At 41.3% G+C, this 27,383-nt stretch overlaps 1 protein-coding gene and 1 long non-coding RNA gene across 15 annotated transcripts in view; one reads left to right on the forward strand and one right to left on the reverse strand.

Moving 5' to 3' along the window:
• LOC147651467 (uncharacterized) overlaps window positions 1-10,567 on the reverse strand; it is a 112,242-nt gene extending 101,675 nt beyond the window's left edge. Inside the window, exon 1 of the long non-coding RNA XR_015274069.1 lies at window positions 4,994-10,567. This is a non-coding gene — a long non-coding RNA (uncharacterized LOC147651467). The remainder of the gene's footprint in view (window positions 1-4,993) is intronic.
• C9H1orf21 (chromosome 9 C1orf21 homolog) overlaps window positions 1-27,383 on the forward strand; it is a 111,396-nt gene that overhangs the window by 26,049 nt on the left and 57,964 nt on the right. For 10 of the 14 annotated variants that reach the window (XR_015274058.1, XR_015274054.1, XR_015274057.1 and 7 more), the window contains exon 2: window positions 16,537-16,742. Coding sequence is in view for 9 of the 14 variants with exons in the window: in XM_086842725.1 (XP_086698851.1) it covers window positions 16,649-16,742 (94 nt within the window). In the remaining 5 variants the exon portion in view is untranslated. Of the gene's footprint in view, window positions 1-1,375; window positions 1,464-16,536; window positions 16,743-27,383 lie in introns of all 14 variants that reach the window. The other 4 variants (XR_015274056.1, XR_015274055.1, XM_086842729.1 and 1 more) reach the window with 1 other exon arrangement.

Genomic DNA, 27,383 nt, shown 5'->3' on the forward strand with positions numbered 1-27,383 from the left:
GACAAAGTTCTTCTTGGGTGAAACATTTTGAGTCTTTTTGGGTAATGTAAGACAATACATGGTGAATGTTTAAGTCCTGGTGGAATGATTCTCTTGCCCATGCAATAATAACCACATAATAACTCATGCTGGGATAGGTGTGGTTGGTCTTACTGGTGAGGATGTTTCTAGAATAGGCTGATCATGAGGAAAGCTACAATGAGAAAGGTTACAGAGACACCAGAAGGGGATTTTCAGGTGCAAAGAAAAAGCTTAAAGGTGGAATAATAAGAGATACTTGTGATATTTAGAAGAAGATAGGTGTTCTGTAGGCCAGCAACATTGGTATGTAAAAGAAAGACTGATTTGTATCATTCATTTACAGTCTAAAATTAGTACTTAGAGTATAAATACTGTAATGTGCTTGTAGCATCTTTTCTGGTGCCAAACCTGAGCAATTCAGGAATCCTGTTTAGTGGAGTCTAGGTTGAGCTATCTGGGTGAACTGTGGCTTCTCTCAGGCCAGAATGTTATAAATTTAAACCTTAACAATAAAATAGCATCAGGCTAAAAAAATGCTCAAATAAAGAATGGGAACTGTCTCAAAGGATTCTCAGAAACGTAATGTGGTATTGTCATAAGTCCTTCAAGAGCTTTAGAAGCAGTGTGGATATGGTCAGCTGTGGCAGGGCTGTGATGCCAGGCTGACTCCGTTTTCCTGGGGTGACTGTGTGACTGTGTGAGGGATAAGTCCCTCACACAGTCACATAGGTTACACAGGAGTTTTAATTTGGTCTCATTCAGTGGCACAGTCACTCTTAATTTTTACTGCTTACCCCCAAATCAGCATCCTTTGTCAGATCCTGGTGCTGTACCTGGTGAAATGAGACAAGTTCCTTTGACAGCTGTGGTTGTTAAAACCCAATTCTGTAAATAATTCACCTCTACCTGCTCAGCCTGAGCAGCTACAAGTACAAATCGAGGAGGCCCTTGGTGAATATTTCATCACTTTTGGAAGGCTGTTTTTGGCAGGGACTAAAGCAAAGGAATTCAGGGTTGTAAAATATGTGCGCTCAGAGAGACATACTTCTGGATGTAGAGAGAGGTCATGTGAGAGCATCCTATCAAACTCCCAAGTGTGTTTTTGTTATCTAAAGCGAGAAAACAAGATTCTGCTCAGCAGATGAGAGTAAAATTTAAAGCAGAAGTAAAAACAAGTAGGAGACTTTTAGTCACTTTTTTTATGATTTAAAGTTGTACCATTCTCCTGCTGTTTTGATAGAATTATCTGTTTCTTGGTTTATATTCTGCAGGGGATAGGATGGATCATGATTATGAATGACATGAGCAATGTTTAAAATTGATTTTATTTTTCATGTTTGTTTTTTCCTATCAGATAGTGTGAAGATCAAACAATAGAAGCCTACAATTAAGAAAGGATATTATTAGTATCTGAAGGTTTCTGACACTGTTCTGTACTGCAGGTTTGTCAGCATTTATATTTTGTCCTTGTCTCCTGCTTTAAAATAGTAGTGTACAGTATGAAAAGCTTTGTTTTGCATAACAAGAATGTTTTCAGCACGTAACAAATGTGGTGTTTTTAGTGAAAAACCCCAAACCCACCCTGAACAAAACAATTTCCAAGTGATGTGCTTTCGCTGCAGATACCAAGCTGATGCTTCTGGAGATCTGTGTTTTAATTAAAACCTGTATTACTGTTTGTTGCAACCAAATATTACCAATATTATTGAATTATTATATATTATTAAATATAACTAAATGTTGCTCTGTTGCAAGACACTTTGCTTTGATGCGTGCTCAGCCATACATTGAAAATCTTAACAATCCTTTATATTTGTCATCTTATGCTTGGAAAGACATGGAGAGCAGAACCCCTCTAGGGTGCAGCCATTTCTTTGCTTGGCATCTGGAACTGTGCTGTTATTTCACTGTTTATTCTTAACCTGAACCATCAGAACACAACTCAGCAGAGGCTGCTGCCTGTTGCTTGGCATCAATGAGAAATTACGTAAATCTGAAGGCTGGGACTGTTTCTGTCAGAAGTGAAGTTTTCCGGGATTACTGAAAATTCATCTGCAGTTGTCATGAGTGCCTTGTCTTGGGGAGCTTGACTTGCACGTGTCACAAGGGTTATGGGCCCTTCCTCCCCCACCCTATCCTTCCTGTCTTGCAGGCAGTCCTTCCCAGCTTCTTGGATGAGAGCTGCACAGTCACAGAATATACTGTTTTAATTTATAAGTTCCGTACAGTGTTGTTATTTAGAGGGGGAGATCTCATTTGGATTAATATTAATCAAGACCACTTGAGGTTTAGGTTAAAGGCAATAAATAAATGCAGCATTTATAATCATGGGAAGTATTTGGAATGGCTTTGGAAAATATTTGAAAAACCAGTGTTGTGGTAATGAACTGGAAAGTAGTTTTAAAGTTTGCCTTGCATCCCCTCTGGAAAGCAGTTTTGATATTTGAGAGGATGAGAGATGTTTTCTGTCCTGGAAACCAGTTGGCAGAAGTTTTAGCACAAAATGCTCTTAAATCTGTTCGAGCTGAGAGCCTGGCACCATGGGAGGAGGAGAGGTAAGAACTGGCATTTTTAGGAATTCTGGTTTTGAAATGCAAACATGTGCGTATTGGTGCCTTCTTGATGCTTTGTTTGGCTTTAAAGGATATGCATTTCTATATACATGTGTGTGTGTATACATACTTTTTATATATATGTAAGGGCAGGTACACCTTTTTGACATTTTCAAGATGTAGGGGAAAACAGGAATACATATGCAGAGGTACCTGTACCTTCTGCTCACTTTCTCATTCATGACTTGTTCTAGATTTGCCTCATGTACCTTGGGGAGTTTGAAGATACAAATTTTGTTTTCTGAACCAAGAGGGTATCTACAGGAGCTGAAGATGACTGGGCTTTTCCCTCTAGCCAGCAGTAATTTGTTTGAAACATCTAATGAACTTTCATAAAATGCCTAAGGAGAGAAAAAAAAAAAAAGCTCATGTAGGGTTCTACTCCAGAGGTTTTCTAGGCTAAAAAAGCAGTCCAAAATACTCCTTGCAAAAATGAATTTCAAACAACTCCTACTGTGAGATGAGTGAAAAGTTAGGAACTTGGTGTGTGGGACCTACAGGAAGTGATCCAAGTGGGAAGAGTGCATTTCCCTCAGTCTGGGGAAATGGGAGGAAATGTGCCAGTCAGGATTGTTTTTTAGCTCTCCTTGTTCTGCTATTTTGATTGAGGCTCCTCATACAAAATATGATGCTTCTTTACAGGGAAAATATCCATTGACAGGGCAGCTCATGGAAGCATCCCATGCTTCGGCTGAGTTGAAGACTTAATGAAGGGCTGTTGGCATGGAGCTGTCTGGGAGCATAAACTGACTGTGAAGCTGCTCAGGAATACAAATGCTTCCCTCTTAGGGAAGGCATTGAGGCCTATATGTAGAATCTCTCATGCTGAGTATGAAATTTTATCTGGGTAAACAACATCCCCCTGGTTGGTAGAAATTAGGGAAGAGGAGCTGCAGCTCATGGGTCTGCTAATAGTGCCCAGCAGTGAGGGGCTCATGGGGATTTCAGCTGAGATTGTATGAGACAGGCATAATCTGCAAGAACTGTCTGGTATGTTACGATGCCACATCATGACACCTCTCCAGAGTGTTTTCCATGACTAGAGCTTGCTGTGAAATGGTGCTGTGCCTTCAAGGGAGCTTTTTAAAATTTGTGAGAGATCTACCGAGTTACAGTCTATCAGGGTGAAGCCTTCTGCTGGTGAGACCAGTTGACTGTTGATGTGCATAAACAAAGTGTGCGTGAGGACAATTGTGAGATATAATCCTGATCACCAAAATAAAATGTATCTGTTATAGCTCATTTTGCTATAAAAATCAGTACAAATTTTTTAAAAGTATTTTAACTCAGTATTCAGAATAGCCTATGGTAAGTAATGAAATGGAGGCAAGAAATATTGTAGTGCTGATCTAGCTTTGTGTTATTTTTTGTCAGGTTTTCACTGACTTTTCTGAATCCAAATGAAACAATTTCATTGAGTTGTCTATGGTAAAGCCTGCATCATGTTATTCCTTCTAATCTGAGTTACCTTGTGCTTGTCAATGTAAGTTTATTTCAAGTTAAGGCAGCTTAATTGTCTGTTCTCTGGCCCTTTGGATTTTGCCGTTTAGTCTTGATGAATTTGCAGTTTAGTGCCACCCATCATGTATAGCTCTTCCGTGACCACTCCTTGCAGGAAATGTGTTTTAGCCAATATCTGTATTCAAGGATGATGGTATGAGGTTTTGGGGTGGTTTTTTGTCACTGAAGTTGATTACTGTGTGATTGGAGTGGGATTAATGAAGACTAAATGGAGGCACAGAGGCTGTAGGACCACTCACCAGTCCCAGGTCTGGAGCATTCCCGGAGGAGTTCTTAACTTCTGCTGATGTTTAGTGAAGCCTCTTGAGGGTGAACTTTGCACTTGTGATGACTTCCCTCTTCTTTCCCTCTAGCAGTACAGGTAACATTCTGAGGTTCCTTAGAAGACATTTCCCAGATGTCTCCAATAAAGCTCCTTCAACTCACTGTCCCTGGCTTTTGATAATTCAAGTAACATGACATTCTCTTTATCCCAAGAAACCAAGCACACTGACTTCCCTGCCTGAAGCTTAAAATTTCTTGATTTAACATCTTCCTCTGGTTGCTTTCAAACACTATCATTAATTAATTCTGATTTTGAACAACTTGTAAGGCTGATCAATCTGTAATTTTCAAGATCTTTCCAGAGTGTTTCACACTCTAGCTGGCTTGGATGGAAAATTGAATATTTTTCCCAGGTAAATTGTGAGTAAATCAATCATTTATGCTTTATATCAAAATCAATCAACTGTATTCTTTCCAAATGGGGAGCAGGGAAGTGTCAGGGGCACACCGCGTGCCTCGAGTTCTGCTTGTAATGCACCCATTAACTCCTCACTCTGCAGTGGGTGAGAAGTGACCAGGGCAATGTATTTACCTCATGTTTTTAGTTTTATTTGCTAAAATAAACAGAATATATTGCTGCACTGTGCTGAGCTATTCTGGAGCTCCTTGGTTTGGTTCCCAGTTGTCCCATCCATGTCATTGGTATTCTGTGAGGGTGCATGGCGGCTTGCAGGGAGAGACAGAAGTCCTGGGGAATCAGGGAGAAATTGCCAACCTGGGCTGGCTTTTTACTCTCAAAGCATTGAGGAAAGCTAAGTGCCATGGTGAAAATACAAAAGCTTGGGATTTTATCGTGTAAAATTGGATTACCTACTTCTCTCCATATGAATAATTCTGTAGTGCTCTGAAATACTGGTCTTGGTTTTTATACACTGATAAAAGAAATCTGTTAATGTGCCTCACTAAGGCTGTACTTTGGCTTAGATAAAATCAAATCCTTCCCTCCCCCCACCATAAGGCACTTAACCCTAAATGAAGATTGATGTTCCATTACATTTTTATCAGTTATATTATAGACTGAAATGCACTAGTCACATGCAGATTGATGTTCTGTGTCAAATAATAGCAGAAATCAATACTTTTGTTTTTCTTTTTAAACCACTGTATCTACAGAAACACTCATTTGCATCATGTAACTCCCTTGGTCTATTGGATCTCAGCTGGGCAATCTGTATGTTGCCCAGGCTGAAGCTGCTGAAAAGCCCAGATTTAAGTGCTGAGATCTGTGAGCATCCACATAATTCCTCCTGCCACATTTTAACTTAACGTTATGATTTTTCTTTGAATTCAGAGACCTGTGCAAGATCTTTTTATTGCCTAAAAAGAGAGGATTAACTGAGTAGTTGGGGTTACAGCCTCTGTTCCACCTGGTGCTTGCTGGCAAATGGCCCAGGAATTACTGGTCTTGATTTGGCATCTTGGCTGTATTTAAGGTTTCATCTCTGGTGCTTGCTTGGAAACTCACTTTTTGGGCTGCTTTGGAGGAAGTTGTTGGCATTTGGGTATGGAAGTCAATGTGGCTGCTTTGTGTAGATCCTGAAGGTGATCAAGTCTGCCTTCCCAAGGTTTCTTCATTGGGTAGCTTCTGATTCCTGTTACTTTTTGCCCTGCATCTGCAGCTGGTACAGGCTAACCTAGCCCTTCAAAAACCACCTGAGTAATGACTGAGGTCAGCTGAGGACCTTGGAGAAGACAAAGTTTCTATGTTTGATTCTTTTACCTTTATCCTTTCAACTTCTTTCACCCTGAACTGGCTGTCAGAATAAGAGAGTTGCTAGGCAACTTATTCCCTTATTCCCATGGCATTTCTCTCCTTCCCTGGTGTTCTGGTGGACTTTAGAGGGTCTCTTCCATCTCAGTAAGCAGTCACTTCCCATAATCCCACTGTGAGGAAGCAGGATGATATTGGTGCAACACAAAACTGATTTAATCCAATTCCTTATCAAAACTTCTTCTTGTGCTGTTTGGATTCCTCGTGAGTTCCTGTGTCAGGTTTCCAGCCAAGCACTGGGTCTGGCTGTGTTGAAAAAGCCCTTCCAGGTGTGGTGATGGTGGTGTCATAAATAGGAAGGGCCCAGGTGTTACCATACAGCAAAGTAAGGAGATGAGGGGGTGTGTTGCATTACAGAAAGCTGCCTATCAGGAAGCAAGGTGAAATGATTTCTGGGCAGAATGTCCTGAGTTTTTTTTATTTTTGGTTTTAAACTTAACAGCATTTTTGGTAAATCTGAGCACTTAGACTTTGCTTCACTTTTAGCCAAGGGGAAGTGAGGAAAAAAAAGATTAATGAAAACATTATTTTTTTAGTTTTTATTTCAGCATATTTAAAACCTGTCATAGAATCCTAGAACGGTTTTGGTTGGGAGGGACCCCATCTTGTTCTACTCCCTGCCATGGGAGGGGCATCTTCCATTAGGACAGTTTGTTCTAAGCCCTGTCCTACCTGGCCTTGAACAGAAACTGATAGCTCTTGATGATCCAGACACAGTGTTTCTGTCCTTGCTTTTTTTACCTTCAAGCTCTCACAGTGATGTTCTGGATTTAGCCTTTGGAGTTTTGCAGATGTCAACTTCACCTGGATGCAGTAAGGGTTTTTTATGAGCACTGACATATGTATTAAATGATTCACTGGAAATGAGAAAATAGTGGCTCTCTGTCATGTAATTTTTAATTATAAAACATGCAACTGAAGAGAAACAAAGTCAAGAAAGAAGAATCCAGTCATTATTTCTGGGGTGAATGCTTCTCTGCTGTCCTGAGGATGTTTTTTGCAGTGGGATAAAGGCACCTTTAAATAGTCTGTTTAAAATAGAATTGGTAAGTTCTCAGCTTCAGTATTATAATTCAGTTGCACAAAATTTGCATATAATGTGGGGATGGAAAAATACAGTAATAGTGACTGAAGGATTTATGCTGTTTTGGTGCATATTGCTCTGGATGCTGATTTTCCTAAGCCTGGGTTTATCAGTTGTCTGGCAGTGGATGATTTACAGGTGCTATAAATGACACCAGAATTTACAGTTATGTTGTTTTGAGTTAAATTCTGTTCTAGGGAACTGGACTCAGTTAAATCAGCTTCTAACTACGGGATCCTTGCGTAGCCATGACCATCCCAGACATGGGTTTGGGAGGGAGGTGAGCAGTCTGCAGGACCTTTCACAGGCACTGTTTTATACTTGGGGCCCTTTAGCTTCACTGTTTGAAAGCTGGATTTGTGTGGTGCAATCACATTGCACAATTGGCTCTCCCATTTTCCTTTTTTCCCCCCTTTCTTTTTAATATCCAATTCAAGATTTTGTGAATTTAGTCTCAGTATTGCTTTCCTAACATAATAAAAGTATGTCTAAGAGAGTCAGCCTGATTCAGCCTTCATAAACTTACCAGGTTAGTGAAGAAAGATTTTTTTATTTCTCTAGCTTATCTGCAACAAGAAGAAGCCTCTTGAAAGATCCCGTAACTGCGCAGCAGCAGCATAGGTGCATATGGCAAATGTTTCCTTGCTGACACATTACCAGCAGGTCCCCAGCATCTCAGCCCCTTGGCTTCTGTATAGCTCAGTTGTTCTGTGTAAAGTTTATCCTCAGTGGCATGTAAAGTAGCTCCTGCTGTAGCTCTTTGGATGAAAAATGCCTTGGAAGTGGGGTGGGGGGCAGGTTGTGGGCTCTGTGTAGATGCAGAGACATTCAGGGACATCCAGCCACCCCTCTCTGGCTTGCAGCTGCGTTCCCCTTCCTCTGTGAGCAATAATTTGGCCCAAACATGCTGTTTGGCCAGTCTTGCCCAGGATGCAAGGAAAGGTCTTCAGGTGGAAGCTGGAAGCTCACAGCATAACTGGAAGTGTATATTCAAGGCAGAGTCAAAGCAGTTTCCTGAGGTGAGGTGGGGTAATTCTGTGCTGGATTTTTGAGCAGAGAGGTGAATTGCTGCTGTGTATGTATTCATCATTCACTGATGGAGCTGAAGGGAGATGCTGGGGTCTGTCATCTCCTTTATGGATATTTTTAAGGATTTTCTAGGGAATGACCAGTCGGGCTTTTTGTTGTAGAGCTGTTACAATAAATCAGTGTGTCTAAAGGTAGGTGAGATCCTGCAAATGTGCAATTACAGATAGTTGCATTAGAGCCCATCTTGGTGTGGTTATTTCTACCTTTGTGGTGGCACACAGGAAAGATTAAGTAGTTTGGGAAGGAAATCAAAGTGTGAAAAAACAAAAAATGAAGATAAGACATTTAAGTCTTAAAATTCCAGGTCTTTGATACCACACTAGTGGGTGGTATTAGATCCTTGATGCTTTTCTTCTTGAAATAAAGGAGTATGTGCTTCACATTTTTAGGAGAGACTTGGTGAATTACTGCTTTTTCTGGGAGAGAGACAGGCCTTAAAAGAGCTCAGCTCCAGGCCAGAGTCTATGTTGACATTTGGAGATGCATTCCCCAGCCCTGGTGATAAGAGGAGAGAAATTCAGAATGAGGCTGTTTTTTTCAGTGTGGTAATTATCCCTCAAGGCTTTCCTCCAAAGCAGTGGGTCTCGTTGATGAAGTGGCTTCTACATCAATTATTTTAGTCTGATTTGACATGATGGTGGTAACTGCCTAGGTGTAATGGTTGCATCTTTAAATTATTTTTAAGGCAGAGCAAGGGGAACGAGTCGTCAAAAGGAAGAGGATGCTCAGACCTGTTCTTAGAGTGTACAAAATATTGTATAATTCTCTGTTCCTGTACCTCAGGACTTTTTACTGTCTACTTGTCTACATCTTGCTCTTAAACCATGAACACAGAAATAAAATTAAATAGGAGAGCTTATTGCCTGCTTTTTTTATACTTTAGAGGTGCTTGAGCTACCTTCCCATTACGGTAAGTGCTGGAGATTATACTTAGATACACTTAGATATACTTAGATAACAAAGTCATGGACTGAGAGTTGAACCTGGCTTTTCTGTAGTCCTGTCTGGTGTCTCACATCACATCAGCCTGAGGTGCCACCACCAGCACTGCATTTTCAAAATCCCTTTGGAAATAAATTACAAAACAATCTTTGTTTCATGAAACTGGAGGTTCAGGAAGTAACCTCAAGCCACCTAAAGTTAGCGGAAAGGCCTCGCTGCTTTAAATCAAATCCTTCATGGTGGTTGCTGGTGGGTTTTTAGTTATCTGGTGTTGACTGTAGTCTTCCTTCATGTGAGGCAATGTAATGGCTTCAGACTGCCAGAGGACAGGGTTAGCTGGGCTACTGGGAAGAAATTCTTCCCTGTGGGGGTGGTGAGGCCCTGGCACAAGGTGGTGAGGGATGGGAAGCTGTGGCTGCCCCAGCCCTGGAAGTGTCCAAGGCCAGGCTGGACAGCGGGAGATAAGTCATGGCAGGGGTAGGATGGTGTGGGCTTTAAGCCCTTTTGACCCAAACCATTCCATGATTCTGTGAATATCCTTCTAACAACCACAGCAGTCTTTGCTGTAGAAGCAAGAAATATTTAGGTGTTCTCCATATATTGTCATGTAGTCTTACTTTTTTATGGAAGTTCTTGTTTTTTCTGAAAAGTACTCTGTGCACAAGCTAAAACAAATACTCATTTGTGTTGCCAGCCAATTAAATCTCATCTATCATCAAAGTTTTGTGTATTAATTCTCATAGAGGGGAGAAAATAATTAAATATTAGAACTTCATTCTGTAATGATGGAGGTAATCTTTGTATCACTACTCCTAAAGTATTTGAGGGTAGAAGAAATTGAGAAGGAAATGCAATTAATTTCCTTTGGGAACAGCAAAAATGGTAAGTTGTATGACTGACATCTCTTGTACTGCTGGGCTTTTCACTCTGATTTTACTTTAACTCCACTCTGTGTGAATGAAGAGGATGATTGCAATGCAATTCATTTCTCTTTCATGTTTATACTCTGATGTTTGAAATCTTTTTCTATGGATTTACAGGTGGTATTTCTCCTTAGAGTCTGAGGAAGGAGAAGATGCTCCCAGGAAGTATCATGTTTCTGTTGGGACCTTTTCTATTTGGAAATCACTTGTTGCTTTAATATCCCAAAATCCCATGTATTAGATCAGCAAAAATCCTGATTGCAAGCAAAAGAAAAGAAAATCAGCTGATCTTGCTGATGAAAAAAGGTGATCTAAGCCTCAGCAAAGGCTGTCCTGTGTTAAGCTGATGATATGAATTAGTAGAATTAATTCAAACCAGGCTCTCCCTGCTGAGAAAAACTAGGCAGATGATCTTCTCTGTAATGCTGGGTGGTTTTAGCTGTCAAGTTGCAGTATCCCTGTTTTCTCTTGGAAAAGGGATTTGTCCTGAGTGCAGCTTCCCAGGAGAGGACACATGGCATGCCGCCTGTGGGCCTGGGCAGCTGGGCTGGTATCATGTGTTGCTGCTGGTTTAGCATAAAGCCGTGGTGTGTTTCCCTGTGCTCCTGGTTTTACAGCATGGAGCTGATTCCCTCTCCTTCCAAACAATCACTGCTGTGCTCACCTGGTTCTCTGGGACAGCCTGTTTCCAGTAGGAGGCTGAAATGTGTAATAAACTCAGGTCTTGTGCATTGCATCATAGGGGCAAACAATTCATAGAAGGGCAGAAAAGGCTTCATTTTCTGGCTGTTTGTACCAGTGGGTGAGGAAAGCGTGTTCTGTCTGTGGCTGCCAAGGAACAGAAATCACCACTTACTTTGACTTTTGTCCTTAGTGCCAATGGAAGATGTTAATCCAGAGTGTTTGCACCTCTGGAAGTCCAAACTGTTCTGCTGTTCATTTAGCAAGTCACTGGGTTAATTGTCAATATAACTGCGCTGTTTGTGCCAATTTGAATAATCTGAAGAAGGAAAAAGAGACCTTGTATGAATATTTTTTTAAAATGCTTTTTTCCTTCCCTCCTAGGCCATTGGTGCACTTCAATGGCAAAAGTGATATCTTTTTGGCTCCAAAAATGCCTTTTGGCATTTGAATGAAACCCAAAAAGCCAGCTTTTGTGGTGGAGAGTAGCTGAGAAAGAAATGTCACAGTGAGAAGTCCTAGGTGCTAACTGCCAACAGCCCTTGTGCAGGAAAAACTCAGAATTAATTTCTGCTTTCTTCTTTTTAGGAAAAAAAAAATGAAATGGAAATCAAACAGGTCTATTTCTTATAGGAAATAAATGTAATTGATAGCAAGTTAAATCCTTGAGTTCTGCCTAGAACATGTTCTTTCATAGGAAAAGCCAGTGTGGTTTTTCTTTGTAGCTTAGGTGTTTTTCATGGTTGCATGAAATTTGTTGATTTGATCTCTTTAGCATTGTGAAATTTTAACCTGATTTCCTGTGTGGTCAATATGGAAAGAAACTTGTAGATGTATCTGCAGCCTGAAGATGATGAAAGATCAGTTATCTCAATGCAATAAAGATGAAAACAAATACACCTGTTGTAATAGAAGAATTAACGTGCATTTGTTGTAAAACGCTGGAAGTCCTCCATTTGTATGAGGTGTTTGTGGAAGCAAAATGTGTTTTGTCAAGGATGCAGCTTTTGACCATCAGAAATAAGAGGTGAGGACGTGTTGAGTGAATTAAGGGAAGTGTTGAAAGAGTTGGTAAAAGAAAAAACACATCATAGACATTGCTCAGAAGAAAGAAAGAATTGTTAAGGTTTCCAAAGGTGTTTTCTGTACTAAGAGATGAGCTCAGAAGAAACCTGGGGTACAAAGTACAGCATCTGAGAGTGTCTCTAGTCTTCTTCTGACCTGCATGTAAGATGTTAATCCTTAACCAGCTGTATTTAATTTGGGGGTGGTGTAGGCACTTTTGATCTGCCTGAGAGATTTTTCTCACTAGTGTTTTACAGATTGGAGCCTGAAAATTGCCTTTCCAATCTTGATAATTAGTGATGGTGGGTGATGAACATGAACTGCAAATGGTTTGAGGTTTTCTTTTTATTTTTGGCTTCTGAAAATCTGTGGGCCCCCAAAATGCTGTGGAAGACAAAAAGGAAAATTACATTTGTGCAGAAGTGGGGGAGGAGGAACAGATGTGTTGTTCTGCTGCAGTGTGAAATGCTGTGTTTCACATCCCCAAAGCTCGGCCAGGCATCCTGACAAGAGAGGACCAGCACCTCTCTTCTGAGTGATTCCTAAATCTCATCCCTGAGGGCCTTGGTCCTCAGGCAGGGGAGGTTTCCCAAGGCTGGAGAGCATCACGCAGCCCTATACATCAGATTTCATCCCCCGTGAAAGTAATACTGCTTTCCTGTCACTCTGTTCTTTGTATTAAATCCTTTACTATCCCTGGATTGTGTCTAGTTATCTGTGTCTCACAGAGCTAGGTTAACAGCAGTCCAAGGAACATGCCTAGAAGTGTGTTAGTTTCACCTTGGAGGTCATTTTTCAGTAGCTTTCTCAGCCCAGTTTATTGGCACCAGGAGAAGTTTGCCTCCATAACCCAACTGTTAATTGTGTGGCTTTTTCAGGTGCTGCTGTGATTGCTATTCTTTAATGTAAAAGGTGAAACTTCCAGTTCTTCTATCCCTATGTGGTCCCTTTAATCACAGCATGCCTGCAAATGTGACCATATTTTTAGAGGTAGATGTGTGCTACCAAAATGCTGCAGGAGAGATTTGATCATGGATATTTTTTTCTTTTCTCTCCCAAAGAGCTTTAGCCTGCTGCATTCCTTTTCTATATCTCTTTGCTCCTAATTGTTCCTGCAGCTCAATGATCCTGGGCACTAATCAATAATTCAGTATTTTGCAATTTGTTGTGCTGCATGTTGGCTGTATAAGACTTCACAAAAAAAAAAAAAAATATTCTTCCTAAGCCCAACCCACTGATCCTTTGTGAAATATATTTGGGGTTTATTACTATGCAGCTGTTTTCCCTTTTGTAAACAATCCCTGCTGAGAGACAGAAAAAGAAACAGGAAAAATAATTAAAGATGGCAGGAGCATAATTCATTCAACAGGTACTTCTGTGCCTGCAGTTCTGCTGCTCAGAGGTGCTGAGCTGTGGTAGGCAGTAATTCCCCCTGTGACAGCCTCCTGCCCAGGTCTAACCCAAACACCTCCACATCCTTTACCAGGGTTATACCAAACCTTACCTTGCTCCTTTTCTGATAGAGGACACAGGACTGATACCAAGAATGGTCTCAAGCATCAGTGCTTATTACTCCCCAGTACAAGCTTTTATACCCTTTTCCCTTATGTATAACATCTGTGTACCCTTTTACTCTTTTGTGATTGGTCAATACAAATCAGCATTCCTTGCTCCTTTTTCTTTAACGCTGTTCACCTGTCCTACACAGCTGCAGTTTATCCAGGGGCAAGATTGCCTGCAGCACTATCTATTCTTTTACAATCCATTCTCCCACACTTTTCTCATAGTTGGCCACACCCTTTTCCCTGGAATAATACTACTCTTTGTATTTTAAATCAGAAGTCAGTGTTTTGAGGCTCTGTCTACCTGGAGGCTCCTGCTTTTCTCTGAAATCTGAAGCAAGGACTCTGCTAGTCATGTTTACCCCCTCGTTTGTTTTAGCTGGTCCTTTAAAAGCTCTTCTTTTTAAACAAATGTATGCCCTCTGAGAAAATAAGTCCCGGATTCATTTCCAGTCCAAGTAGCAGTTCCCTCTCCCAGTCTGCTGTTTCTCCACCATCTTCCACACCCCTGTGTGTCTTTACCTATCTCCAAGCACAGCATGGCTGATGCTTTAAATCCCTTTGGGTCCTTGTTTCCCCCCATCAGTGAGATCATCTTAGTGCAGGCTGCCACTTGGACACATGAGAGGATGAACTGTCAGCTGTGACACTCCCTGAACTGCAAAATCTGAGGAACTTCCCTGGCTTTATACCGACTTTTCCTGTAAAATCTAGGTTTTCTGGGGTGAAGGATAGGGAGGGAGGAAGTTATGTAGCCATATAGGGTTAAAAAAATAGCTCCAGAGCTCACTCCCTTCCACTAACAGTATCAATGCCTGGTGTAAGTTGTCCAGAACACTGGCTACCCCACCTCTGGAAGTGTCCAAGGCCAGGCTGGATGGAGCTTGGAAGAGCCTGAGCTAATGGATGGTGACCCTGCCCATGACAGAGGTTGCAATGAGTTGAGCTTAAAGTCCCTCTCAACCCAAGTTTTCTATGATCCTATACAATCCTATGTTTTGGGGTGAGTAATTATCTGTGGCTAATGTAGAAGGATGGGGCAATGACAAATTCAGGCTCAGGTGTGCATGTGAAGAAGAAGAAAAAACAGACTAGAGCATGTTGGGGATGTACTGAACATAAAATTGTGCAGGGGTGACAGGGAGGGGTGGCTGCGATAAGCATTGTATGTTCTGGAACACCCTGGCCAAGTGGAGAGAAGCACTGCTCTGTGCAGAGAAGGGGGAAGCTGGCTGTGTGTAGGAGTTACTGGTGGTTCTGCATCCAGAGTCCGCCCCCTTGCTTGGTGAAAGCCACGGTCTGCTGTAACAGAAGCAGAATCACTCCGAGCCTGGCTGCCATGTCCCCATGTCTTTGGCTTTGGGGATGGGCAGGAAAATCCCTCTGGAGGCAGGAGCAGAACCCTCGTAGACTCTGTGTTGGTGTGTTACTGAGCTGCCCTGGCATGGGGTAGGTGTGCTGCCAGTGCTGAGTGCTCAGGGAAAAGAAACTCACAATTTCCCTTGGGGTTATACATTTCTGCTGGAATGGATACTGCTGTGTTATAGAATGCTTTGGGTTGGAAGGGACCTTAAAGATCATCTTGCTCCAGCTCTTCCTGTCTTAGGTAAGAGTGCTTGTCTGATATTACACATAAACTTGTGGTCACTGTGGAGCAAAATGAGCCACAGCCTTGTAAAGTACAAACTCAGAAGTAATGAATTAAGAAATTGTGTGTATAATCTTATGCTATAGCTGAATTGAAGGGGGAGTCTCACTTTTCTTTCTTCTGAAAAGTTTGGCTGGTGGAAAGGCAGATCATCTCACCAAACTTTGAGGTAGCTTTTGTTCCAGTTCAGAACCATTTAGCAATAAACAGTTCATGAATTTGAATTCCTTTTTAACCTAAAATATTACAGTTCTGGAATTGATTTTTCTTTTCCCTTTTTTTTTTTTTTATGTGACATCTGGACTGTTCAGGGAGTGTTACTCCATCTTAAAATGGGGGTAGTCATCTTTTTGAGTAGTGGATATTTTATAAATTGAGTAGAATAATGAACAAGTAGAGAAAAGATAATACAACTGACTATTGCCTTTCACATCTGGCAACATAAGATCTTTAATTGATTTAGAGGGGTTATTTTGTCTGAACACTTGCAATTAGCAGCTCTTAATCAGTAAAACGCTTTGTAAGAAATCTGGCTTGATGGGTAGATTGATAAAAGGAGCAGGAGGAGCAGATATTGATGATTATGGATGCTAAATCTGAGCCACAGTGCCTGTACAAATTACAGGCCGCCTGGCTCCTCGGGCTGCCTGAGAAAATAGCCTGGGAAAAATATGAGAAGGAATTAAAACAATTCTCAGAGATACTAAACAGCCTTGCAGGTGTTGTTTTGCAACCTGTTGTTTCTCCTTGCAAGAGAGAGTCAGGGGGAGCAAAGTGCCCCTGACCAATGATGGTGGTGTAGTACTTTGTTAACCAATAAGAGTTTCCTTTCTGTACTTTTCCACGTATCTGTCTATAAGACAGGGCTGAAGCAATAAACTAGGAATTCTCCTGTTGTGACTCCCTTGAGAGTCCATTGTCGTTCTTTCTAGCCGTTCCCAATCGGAACGACAGATGATTTCTTATCTCCTCTCCCAAAACCCTCTGCATTCTGTGAGAATAGCAGACTGGGTGGGAAACAGATCTGCATGTTGCTTTCATCAAGCTATGGATTAAAGAATCAGGCTGGAAAAGGCTTTGAGTTCACCTGTTGTGCTCTATCCCAGGGTAGGGTGGAGGTACCTTTATCATGACTTGTCTATACCAGATGTTAAGGAATACGGTTTTAGCAGCCTCAGGCCATGGAGGCTGTGCCTTTTTGCTGCTCCTCACAAATTACATTTTTTATCTTCTTGAAGCTCCTGTAGAGGGTACCTTGTGTGAATGTTTTCCTCTCTCTTTGGCCATGTTTAGGTGAAAGGGACGTGAGAGCCAAGCAGGAAGGCGGATTATTTCTGCAAGGATGAGCGGGCGTTGCTAGAGATTATCTGTGGTTCGGTCCAGCTGGAGCTGTCTGAATGAAGCTATGGGCTGTGCCTCCACCAAGCATGTGTCTACTGTTCAAAACGAAGAGGAAACTCAGAAGGGCAAGAACTACCAGAACGGAGATGTGTTTGGGGGTGAGTGTTGCAGGATTGGCTTTCTTCTAGTATCACACATGTTCTGGAAGGTGTACGAGGAAGTCTTAACCTTCAACAAAATATAAAGAAAAATGTATGTTAAAATAGAGCAGTTGGCCCATCCAGGGGAGGGTACCATGACACTTGAAACAGGTGAAATCCTTAATGAAAAAACAATGTTTTAAGTGATGTATAGTGCTACACCATCTTTTACATCCACAAATCATGGAATAGTTCAAAGACAATGAGTTGCAGAACCCCCTTATGTATTTATATATGTTTGTCATTGAGTACCAACATAGTTGACTCATTTCCTAAAAATAAAAATCTGTTTGGTAAGAAAAGTAATTCCTCACTTCTGTTGTCCTGTAAAACAATAAAACATTAGTTCTGAAGTTCTGTAGCAAACCGTGTTTGAAGGTACAATGAAGCTAGAACTGAGGGATTTAGTGGTTCTGGGAATCTAGGAACATGGGATGAAAACATCTGTTTCACTGTGAAGACTGGTCTGTGATCCAGGTCTTGTGCATCAGGAGAGGTAAAGTGATAGGAGATAAAATCATAGTCAGCTTCATGGTTTGTTTGGTTTTTTGCCTCAGATTCTGTTAGCATACGCTAAGTGGTTTTTAGATAAAGCTGTAAATCTTTAAGTACAATTTTAAAATGTCAGGAATTATCTGAAAGACTGCTCAGAAATTAAATTTCTAGAACTGCCTGGCTATCTGTCTGAAAGTTAAGTCAGCTGTGAATAAGCTGCCTTGGTACTGTTATTCTTAAAACAGGTGCCTTGGTACTGAGTATACCAAACCACCCTGGTATTTTTTCCAGACTTTCTGAGGGCTAGCTTGCTTTCCCAGTGGATCCCAGAGTAAGAATTCCCAGAGCTGTTACCTGAAGAGAAAGTAGTTGTTGAAATTCAGGACTGTTCCATGTTCCTTCTCATCCTTGGGAGATGCTGGGCTTGGAATTCTGAGCTCAGTACATTGGTTTGGACTTGTGTGCTGTCATAAACAGAAAATTATATCAATTGCTCCAAGGAATGTGAGTTCAGATTTTAGCTTATGCTTAATAAGGTAGCAATTTTTGGCAAAATGTGAGACTCAATCTTATTTATTTTTTTGGTGGTGGTGGTGGTAGTTTAACCACATGCTGTGGGTCAAAGACCATAACTTTAACACAGGAAACTTAAAGTAGCTTCTGGAATCAGAGGATCAAGAAGATGGAAGGGATTTTAAAAGGCTCCCATTTATAGAGCTGGACTGGTATCAACAGTATAATTTAGCTATTCTGGGATCCATTTGAGGGCTGTTAATCGTTCCATATTTTACTGTCAGGAGTACTACCATTTTCTGGCCCGTGATTTAGTTTAGGTCTGGGATTTGTCATTACTAAAGATCTGAGTCCATGACTGATTCCTTCTTAGTGGAGTTGGAGTCTGACTTAAACAACTCATTGAATGGTAACCATAGAAGTCATATTTTTCCCTTGCTGGTGAAAGACAGCTTCTAGGTCAGAGCTGGGTGTAAGCGGAGGTTGAGCTGGAGTTTTACAGATCATCCAGTGCCACCCCCTGCCATGGGCAGGGACACTTTCTACTGTCCTAGGATGCTCTAAGCCCTGTCCAGCCTGGCCTTTGACACTTCCAGGGATCCAGGGGCAGCCACAGCTTCTCTGGGTACTGATGCTTCCCACCCTGATGCTTCCTTTCTTATTTCTGGGAAGGGACAGAAGTGCCTCACACAGCCAGTGGCTACAAGCAGAGTATCTGTGCTGCCTGTAGGGATTGAAAGTTCCTTGCGGTTTGATTAGGCAGAGCTTAAACCAAGGTGAGGCGCCAGGAGGTGATAGAAAGGGAATTAGAGGTTAGTTTTTGGGGAGGAGGCTGCAAAGTAAAGGAAATGGCAGTCAACTAGGGTTGGAAGGTGACTGATGTGTCAGTAACACCCTAAGAATATCAGTGAACATAAATCATGCTGTGCATGGACAGTGAACACAGACAGTGTTGGCAAGTGGGGACTAATGTGACATCAAGTACCTGTGCAGAGCTAGCAGGGGATGAGCCTCATGGCTGTGATAGCCACATTGCCTCAGATGTTTCACAAGGGGTGGAAATTCTGAGGGATTTGGTACAGCAAGGAGAGGATTAAAGGAAAAGAGCAGAGTGCTGGTGCTTCCTTTCCTGGGCAGGTGGTGGGATCTGAAGGATGTGGCTGACAGGAAATTGCCCCTTGCTGTGTGACTACACCCAGCTGGAAACAGTTCACCTTCCTTCCTCTAGCACCTTCCCCAGGCAAGCTGCAGGCAGAAGGAGTCAATAGTAAGGACTGTACTTTCCAGTTAAGCAGTGGGGTTTTTTTCCCATGAGTAATTTTTACTTGACTCACATTGAATCCATAGATAATTTTCTGAGCTTCTTGGAGTGATGCAGTTCTGCTTTGGCTCTTCCTCAGAACCTCTGGATCTGTTTTTCTTCCTTCATGGTGGGATTGGTTGCAGCCAAGTCTGTTGACTATTGCGAGATTATGGATTCTGACAGATTTATTTTTTTAACTTCCAAAAGTCACTTCAGGTTAAGATTGATCTCCAGTACCCTATTTCTTCCCCAGCTTTTAACCTTTTTATTTTAGCTGAGCAGACGCATTGAGCCAGGTGCTTGCTGTGAATTTGAAACCCTGGTGTTTAAAACCAAGAAGCCCATCATGAAACCCATGAATTCTCTAAGGACAAATCCTGGTAAATGAAACCAAAACATAAAAATTTCCAGCCTATCCCAAACTGTAGAAGACGTGCTGCATTTTGCTCTAATATATATTTAAATAATAGAGTTAGCAGGCCTATCAAAGGAGATGCTCTAGAGAAGATTGAATATAATATGATTATTATGTCTGTTGGTCTCTAATGACTTTAAAATCCCTCTAATAAGGATAGTAATAATAAATCTTCATTTATTCATCATTCCACTTCAAAGCTGATTTCCAGGGCAATGCATAAGAACTATAACATGTAAATGCCAATGAAGAACAAAATGCAGTGATAGAGCCTTGAGCATTGTTGATTTCAGCATATGTTTTAATAATATAACATCTCTTGTAGATTAATTTTATTTGTGCCTTTATGAAAAATTATGGGATGTTCATTTGGGGAGGAGGTTATTGAAGTAATTCTTTCTGTAAGAAAGTAAGTGGTAATGTGATTTGGGAAAAAAATATTCTAGAATCTGTTCATTAATCTGAGACGCTTAATCCAGACGTTTCCATGGAACTCCTGGGTGCTTTGCAAAAGGGGGAGCGAACACGTCAGGTCGGAATTTTCTGACAAAATGGGAATATCATGGTGGGATTTCTGTTACTAAGAACAGCTCCAATTTCTAAACCTATCTAAATAAAGATGAATGCAAAGCACAATAGTTTATAAACCAGTTTATCTCAGAAGAGCTGAGAGAAGGTTAGGAAAGGAAATTTTCAGCAGTAAATCTGGATGGTGATTTGATGGATTGTGGTGGTTAGCTGATGAACACTCCATGAGGAACTGCTCCAACTCATGTGGCTGTCCTGGTGTGTTCTGCAGTATCAGCTCTTACTCATTCTGGGGACAGATGCTGTGTCCTAATTCCATACTTTGAGACTAACTTTCTTTGAAGACATTTTCAGACATGAAAAGTATTTCTGGTACAATCACAGGCACTTGTTCTTATCCAAGCTTAATGGAAGTGAGTGGCCTGTAGGCACCCTTTCACTGAAAACTCAGTCTCAGGGTTCTAAAACCAAATATCAGAGTGAGTTTCAAAGGTGGAGATTTTCAGATTCTGGCTGAGTTCCAGAAAGGGAAGGTTTCATGTTGTTCATAGTTTCAGCAGTTCATATTGTAAAGTAGTTCTTGTTCCAGTGCTTGAAAGCTAAAGAAAAGCAGATGAGTGAGTGAGTGAGTGAGTGAGTGCGTGCGTGAGTGCATCACAGCAGAGAGTTGAAGTGCATGAGCATCTTCCAGAATTGTACTGGACTCTGTGTTTTTTAACTGCTGGAGGGCAGGTTTAAATTAGGGATTCTGAAGAAATTCTTCCCTGTGAGGGTGGTGAGGTGAGGCCCTGGCACAGGGTGCCCAGACAAGCTGTGGCTGCCTCTGGATCCCTGGAAGTGTCCAAGACCATATTGGACAGAGCTTGGAGCAACCTGGGATAGTGGGAGGTGCCTCTGCCCAGGACAGGGGTGTGATGGTATAATCTTTAAGGTCCCTTCTAACCCAAACCATTCTGTGATTCTGTGATTCTCTTTCCTTGCCTTGTTTAGCAATTTGTTGATAAAGTGAGTAAGGTGAGCAGGGGGCAGTCCTAAACAAGTGTTTCAGGAGGTGAGAGAAATTAATAGAACCAAACCCTACCTACCCTGGTTATATTCATGTGGGAAATGTACCAAAATTGCATGTGTTATCTAGGTTTATGATGTATTTGTGTAACTCTGAGAACACCCTTTGTAAGTCAATAATTTACTATTACCATAAGGAAGAAACAGAGTTTAAAGGTAATCAAAACAAAACAAACTGCACCCTTAGGTTTTTTCTAGTTATGTATTCATGATCAGTATATGCAAAGAAAGTGTTTTCCATATGAATTAAAACTGTATTTTCACCTTTTACATATAGAAGTGGCTCATCTTTATAGCTCTTGGAAAAGGTGCTGCTTTTGCAGACAAGGGAAGAGGCTGCTCTGGACTGTGTGTTAGCTCTGAGTAGTAACAAAACAAACCCTTCCTCTCCAGCAAGGAAATACAGATATATAAATACAAAAAGAGCAGTCCCAGGCATGGCAATGAACCAGGCCCAGGGAATGCAGTGAGAGGAGCACCAGGAGATGAGGCTGGAGAGGAGAGATGAGAGAGATGTCTACAATGTGAGGCTGAGGTCCCTCCAGGAGATGGGACCAAAGGCAGGACAAGAGACAGGCAGGGACTGGAGGCCAAAGTCTCAGTAGAAACAGAGTTCCTGGATCCATGGGCAGGAGATGCAGGCGGGGTCTCAAGGGGCTGGTTGTAGCCTCTTAGTGCACTCAGGACTCTGACAGCAGCTGTCCATTAATTGCGGTCTGTATGTAATGAGGGTGATTGAAATAGTTCTCCCTTCTCCTACTCTTTTCCCCATTTTTTTTCCCCCTTTGAAGTGCAGTAACACTGATCTGGTGTTCCTTAGGGATGACATCCAGGTCTGTGGAGTCCTGCAGGCTCCAAGAAGGTACCTTGCCTTGTTTTATGAGATTGGTTTGCAGTGTCTTCACTGATCCAGCAGAGAAGAAAACCAGTTCAGAAGTGATTGGAGAGTAGCTTTTTAGATACCTGGTTGCTGGAAAATTGTTTAGTTGTAAATGGTCCTGGCAGTAGAGTAACAGTGTTTGAAGATATTTCTCAGTGCCTATTTGAGAAGAATAGTCAGAAAGACACAAAAATAGATGCCTTTCCTGAATGGATAGAAGATTTTTGCCATGGAAAGTTTGCTCAGGTTTTCCTACCTGAAAGAGAGTTGGACTTAGAACAGGTATCCATAAATTAGTTAGATAGCCCTCACACTCTATAGTGACCTTCTTCTGGTGATTAATCTTCTCTGACTGTTTTTATAAGCCCTTGTCATGGTATAAGATGAGGGAATTATTCTGCAAAGTCATTCTCCTTAGGGGAAGGGAGATGTTTTTATCCAGATCTTTGCAGTGTTGGATTTGGAGTGATAGACACACAGTTGGACTCAGCACTTTGAGTAGGGATTTATAGTACAGAGACAGAGGTGAACCATGGTGGAGAAACAGTTGATATCCCTGTTTTAGGAGCAGGAATTAATCACAGGCAGGTCATCACTTCCTTTCTTCCTATTTTCACTTTCCCCTTTTGCAAGCTCTCTGTCACCATCAGAGCGCCCAGAGAGTGACCAGAGTGCAGGGGGCTGCAAGGAATCTCACGTCTGTACAGACTCTGGAATGTGGGTAGAGAGAACGTGGTGTTATTCTAGGGGTGGCCTTTCCTCCAAGCTGCTTAGCTCCATGGAGAGTCCAGTCCCAGCCCATACAAATGAAGTGCAAGAGGTGTGCATTTCTCAATTGCATTGGTGGTCTATAAATAGGGCCATACATCCGCCTTTGGCCCTGGCTAGAAAATAGCCAGGATGTGTTTTCTGGCAACCCTGGTGCGAAAGGAAATCCGTTTATTTTAAGGTACAGAGACACTTAGTTTTTCACTTAATCTTTAAACACAATCTTTGGCATTCATTGCCTGCCTATGGGTGCAAATGAGGAAAAATCATGGTAAAAATGCCATATACTTTGAATTACTGCAGTGTTCCTTTAGCCATTTTTCAAGTGTTTTATTACTGGGCCACAAATTTGGAAAAATAAAAAACCAAGAGAAAACCCCAAAGCCTGAAATTTGGTTGGAAAAGACTCATTCTGGGGAATTCCCAATTCCCCAGGTAAGGCTTGTGTAGCTGCATGGGTGTGTATTCATTTCAGCAACATAAAACTGAAAATTTAAGGCTGTAATTTTATAGTAGGAAATATCTACTGATAGAAGTAGCTGTTAAATACAAAGAAAACATACCTGACCAATATGTGTTTATCTTTGCCATACACAGCTAAAGGTTCCTTTATAAGATAGAGGAAGTGAATGTAGAGGGCATTTTTCCAGTAGGTAATTCCCCAAAACACTGTGCCATTATGAGTATTTTAAATAAATATTACAACTAAGTGATCTCATGTTCTCTTTGTCCAAGACTGGCAGTGCTCTGTCTTGAGCTAGCACCAGAAAAAAAATGGGAAAAAGTAGGAAATGTTAAGACTTCTGCCTCATGTGCTTGTGAAAAACAAAGCCTGGCTTTTGCTGAGTGGGTGTCATTATGCCCTGCCATGTGCTTTTTCTTCTTACCTGAATGAGTGGGGGCTCTGGCAGAAAGAATCAGGTTTAGGGTGCTTTTAAATTCTGTTTTTTCTGTTTTCTTTTTGTTCCTGTCACAGGAGCACTGCAGGGACCGTTCAGGCAGCTCAGATGCAGAGCACTTCATGGTCTGTGGTACTGAAGCATGCAGTCACCTTTGTTTTAGGAGTTATGGCTCCAGGACTGATCTTGAGCTATTCAGAGGGAAAAAAAGGGGATGTAGTGGTTTGGTTTTTTTCCACTGAAGTCTCCTAAATTGCGTAATGGTTGTATTTGTTACAATTACATGCATGTTATCTCCCTGTATTTATATATCCCAGATTCTGTGATTCTCTGATTCCAGGATATACTGTATTTCTAACTGTAGGAACTGGGTACATCTTGAGATCTTGTTACAATGAAAGTACCGATCTAATACAAGTGCTCTAAACACGTATTTCTTATTTTGATTTATTTTTTTTAGCTATTACTAAACTATTTTTTTTGGACATAGATATTTTGCTTTCTTTTTAAAAGTATTGCCCAAAGGGAAGGGAAGAAGGCATGGAAAATTTGTAGCCAGAGTAAAATATTAATATCTCCAATAGGTTACTTTTGGAGCTGCTAGATGGTTTGTAAGTAAAATAATGTAATTAGCTTCTGTATCTTTTGCATCTGAAAAAGTGTGCTGTATTTATAAATCAAGTAGATCTCCCCTCTTGGTTTAAAGAAATGCAGTGAGATGTTACTGGTTCTGAGTATTTATTCAGTCACTTCCATACTGGAATTAATGAAAATGAAATAGCTGCTGATTTACAAACACTCTTTGAGGTCCATGAGCAGGGATAATTTGATAGCTTAATATTAATAGAAAAAAGTTACTATGCCAGAAAGGGTATAAAAATCCATTTTAAGTCATATGTTGCGGGGCAACAATCTCATTTAATAGTTGACTGATTGAGAATGACATTGCTTGTTAAGGAAAGAGGAATTGATTTTTTTAAGGAAAAAAGGAAACTGAAGGCACCTCATCCTGTGTTTGCAGTAATAGGAGATGTGTAATTTCAGGGGTGTGGAGTGGCAATGGCTTATTTTCCAGGGAACACTTGGGGTGGCTCTGTTCAGGAATGGTTTTGGGTGGATGGATACCTTAGAGGGGCTGTAAGAGGCAAGGCCTCCAGTGTTGCATAAGGGATGCTCACAGAAATGGTCATTTAGGTATTTTTCCTGGAATTGAATAGTCCCTGACTGGTTCTGTGCCAAAGTGAGGAATGTTCAATGGAGTACATAGACAGATGGAGGTGGGGGGAGGGTCAGCAGAGACTGAGTTTCATTAATGACTTTGAAAAACCTGAAAAGAATTAAATATTTTGTGCCTGGTGTTTTTTTTAACTTTCCGAGGGAGAATTTCAAAACAGAGCAGTGAAATGAAGTTGAAGGAGCCTTTCCAAGCTGTCTGTGCTGTGTTCAAGGCAGCCTGGATCCAGACACCCACCTGGTGGCTTCATATGATCATATTTTCAAGGCACAGACCCTTTGTTTTCCTCTTGTTCATTCCTTTAATTAATCTCTCTGCTGCTTGTTTCCTCTCCTGCTTTCATTTCTCAATTTCATCTTTTTAGTGGGCTAGAAAATTGCATTTACTGGGTATCCTTCCTGCCAAGCACTCTGGCTGTAATCTCCTCCACCTGAGAAATGGTCTCCTTTGTACAACCTGGCATCTGCCTCAAAGTTGTGTTAATTAAATGAAAACAAAAAGGTAAAAAAAGGTGTGTGTGTATATATATATGAATTATATAGTTTCAGCAAGCAGAAATCTGGGTAGCTGAAAGATAGTTATGAGTGCACACCACCAGCACTGTTCTTTGGCTTTGTAATTACAGAGGAGTGCCCAAAAGTCTTTAATTATATGATCACATGGCAGGTTTTTTCAATACCATCTTACATACAGTGTTTCCTCAGATCTTGAACACAAAGACAGTATTAGCAAGGCAGAAATTTTGTGTTTAGCATTAACTGGATTTGGGGGATGTTGAGGTTGTATTTTTAAATCTTTCCTGAGATAATGAAATGGCGTCTGAGGCTGTGGTTCCTTTCACCTACCTACAACTAAGGTAGACCTGGCAGATACAGAGCAGTGGGCCTGTGTCCCTGGTGTAAGGTAGGTTAAAACAATCCTTAATTCATAATGTGATAGAAAATTGTATGTACAACTCCAGTTTTCACAGGGCTTAGACTATATGACAGCTCAAAACGTAGAGCAGCCTTGGGGACTTTTTGACCAAGAAGAAACCAAGTAGTGGAAGGAACCAAGAAGAAAAAACAAGTAGAGGGAACTAAGAAGAAACCAAGTGAAGATGGGAAGCAAGTTACCCCCTCCTTGATTCAGCTGCACATCTCTTGCTGTATCAGCTGATGTACAGTGGTTTGTTTCTGCAAGTCATGTGTCAAATTTGAAAATTAAACCTATAGAAACAAGGGAGCTAAATGGTGGCTTCATCATCACCTGTCACCTTTAGACTGGGGGGAAAGGAATCAGAAAACCCAGGCTAACAACTGAGGCACCTGAGGAGCAGCAGCAGCGCAGGGGTTGGGACAACGCCTTCTCCCACAGGCAGACGTCAGGCTGGGACAGGACAGAGTTATCCATGGGATGGGGAGCTGTGAGTGGTTTGCAGCTCTGGAAACTGCTGACAGCACTGGCGAAGGGTGGGTTAATATGGCAACACAAGGGTTTGTGCTTCTCCAGCAGCAAAGATCAAGATCATGTCCAGGACATTTAATGCAGCTGTGTTCTATCAGACCTGTTGGCCTCAGAGATTGCTGCTGAAAGATGTCATGGTTTGGGCCTGCAGGAGGGAGGTTTGATAAAGTAGAAGGGAAGTTGCCAGACTTTTTCAGGTAGGCATCATCCTTGAGGGAGTGAATGTTTCATGAAGCGCTGGATATGCCATAGGGCTGCTGGATAGCTTGGATAAGAGCTATCTCTGTGTATCTCACCCTGTCTCACTGAATGTCCTTCCAATTCTGCGGGAATCCTCCATTTAGGGACTAGCTTTTGTTACACGGAATGTCTCAATCCTGTTTTTTCCTCCAAAAAAACCAGCCCTAGAGGTCACATCGGCCTTGTGCAAAAGCAGTTGTTGGCGTTCCTTGGGTACATGTTAGGGTGTGTAGGAAGAGGAAAAAGTGCTTGAGAGTGGTTTTTGTAGATCTGCTGTGATCTGTGTGGTTTGTTGGTTTTTAAAGAGCTGTTCTGTCAGAGGATTTAGATTTTGTTGGCAGAATTGGTGTTTTGTTCATGCACCTGTTCTGTGTTTAGTATCTGGTGGTGTTCACTGCCTTGACTCCCAGCAGTGGTTGTATTTTTAGATTGGATTAGGATAAGGTAAATTAATTTGGGAAATCTGAATAAGCATTTTCAGGTAATTCTTTGAGAAAAATGGGTTGACTTATTTCCTAAGCTATTTTTATATTAGCTTTATATTTATTTATATATTATTATATATTTTTATATTTTGTATTATTTTATATTTTATTCATGTTAGTTAAACCATGGTCACTTGGATCAAGAATTGCTTGTGAATTGATAGCTTTGAGGGTTGGTAAAAGAAAGACAACAGGCTGCTCACCCAATACTGGCTGACCTCCAATGAAATTTCACTCCCAACCCACATCCAAGTGGATCAGAAACCTACCCCCACAGCTGAGCAAATGCTTCCACTGTGTAGACTCAAATTGAACCATAGAGGTCCTG

The sequence above is a fragment of the Cyanistes caeruleus genome, chromosome 9 (genome assembly GCF_971803275.1).
Source record: "Cyanistes caeruleus chromosome 9, bCyaCae1.hap1.1, whole genome shotgun sequence".
Classification (NCBI taxonomy): domain Eukaryota; kingdom Metazoa; phylum Chordata; class Aves; order Passeriformes; family Paridae; genus Cyanistes; species Cyanistes caeruleus.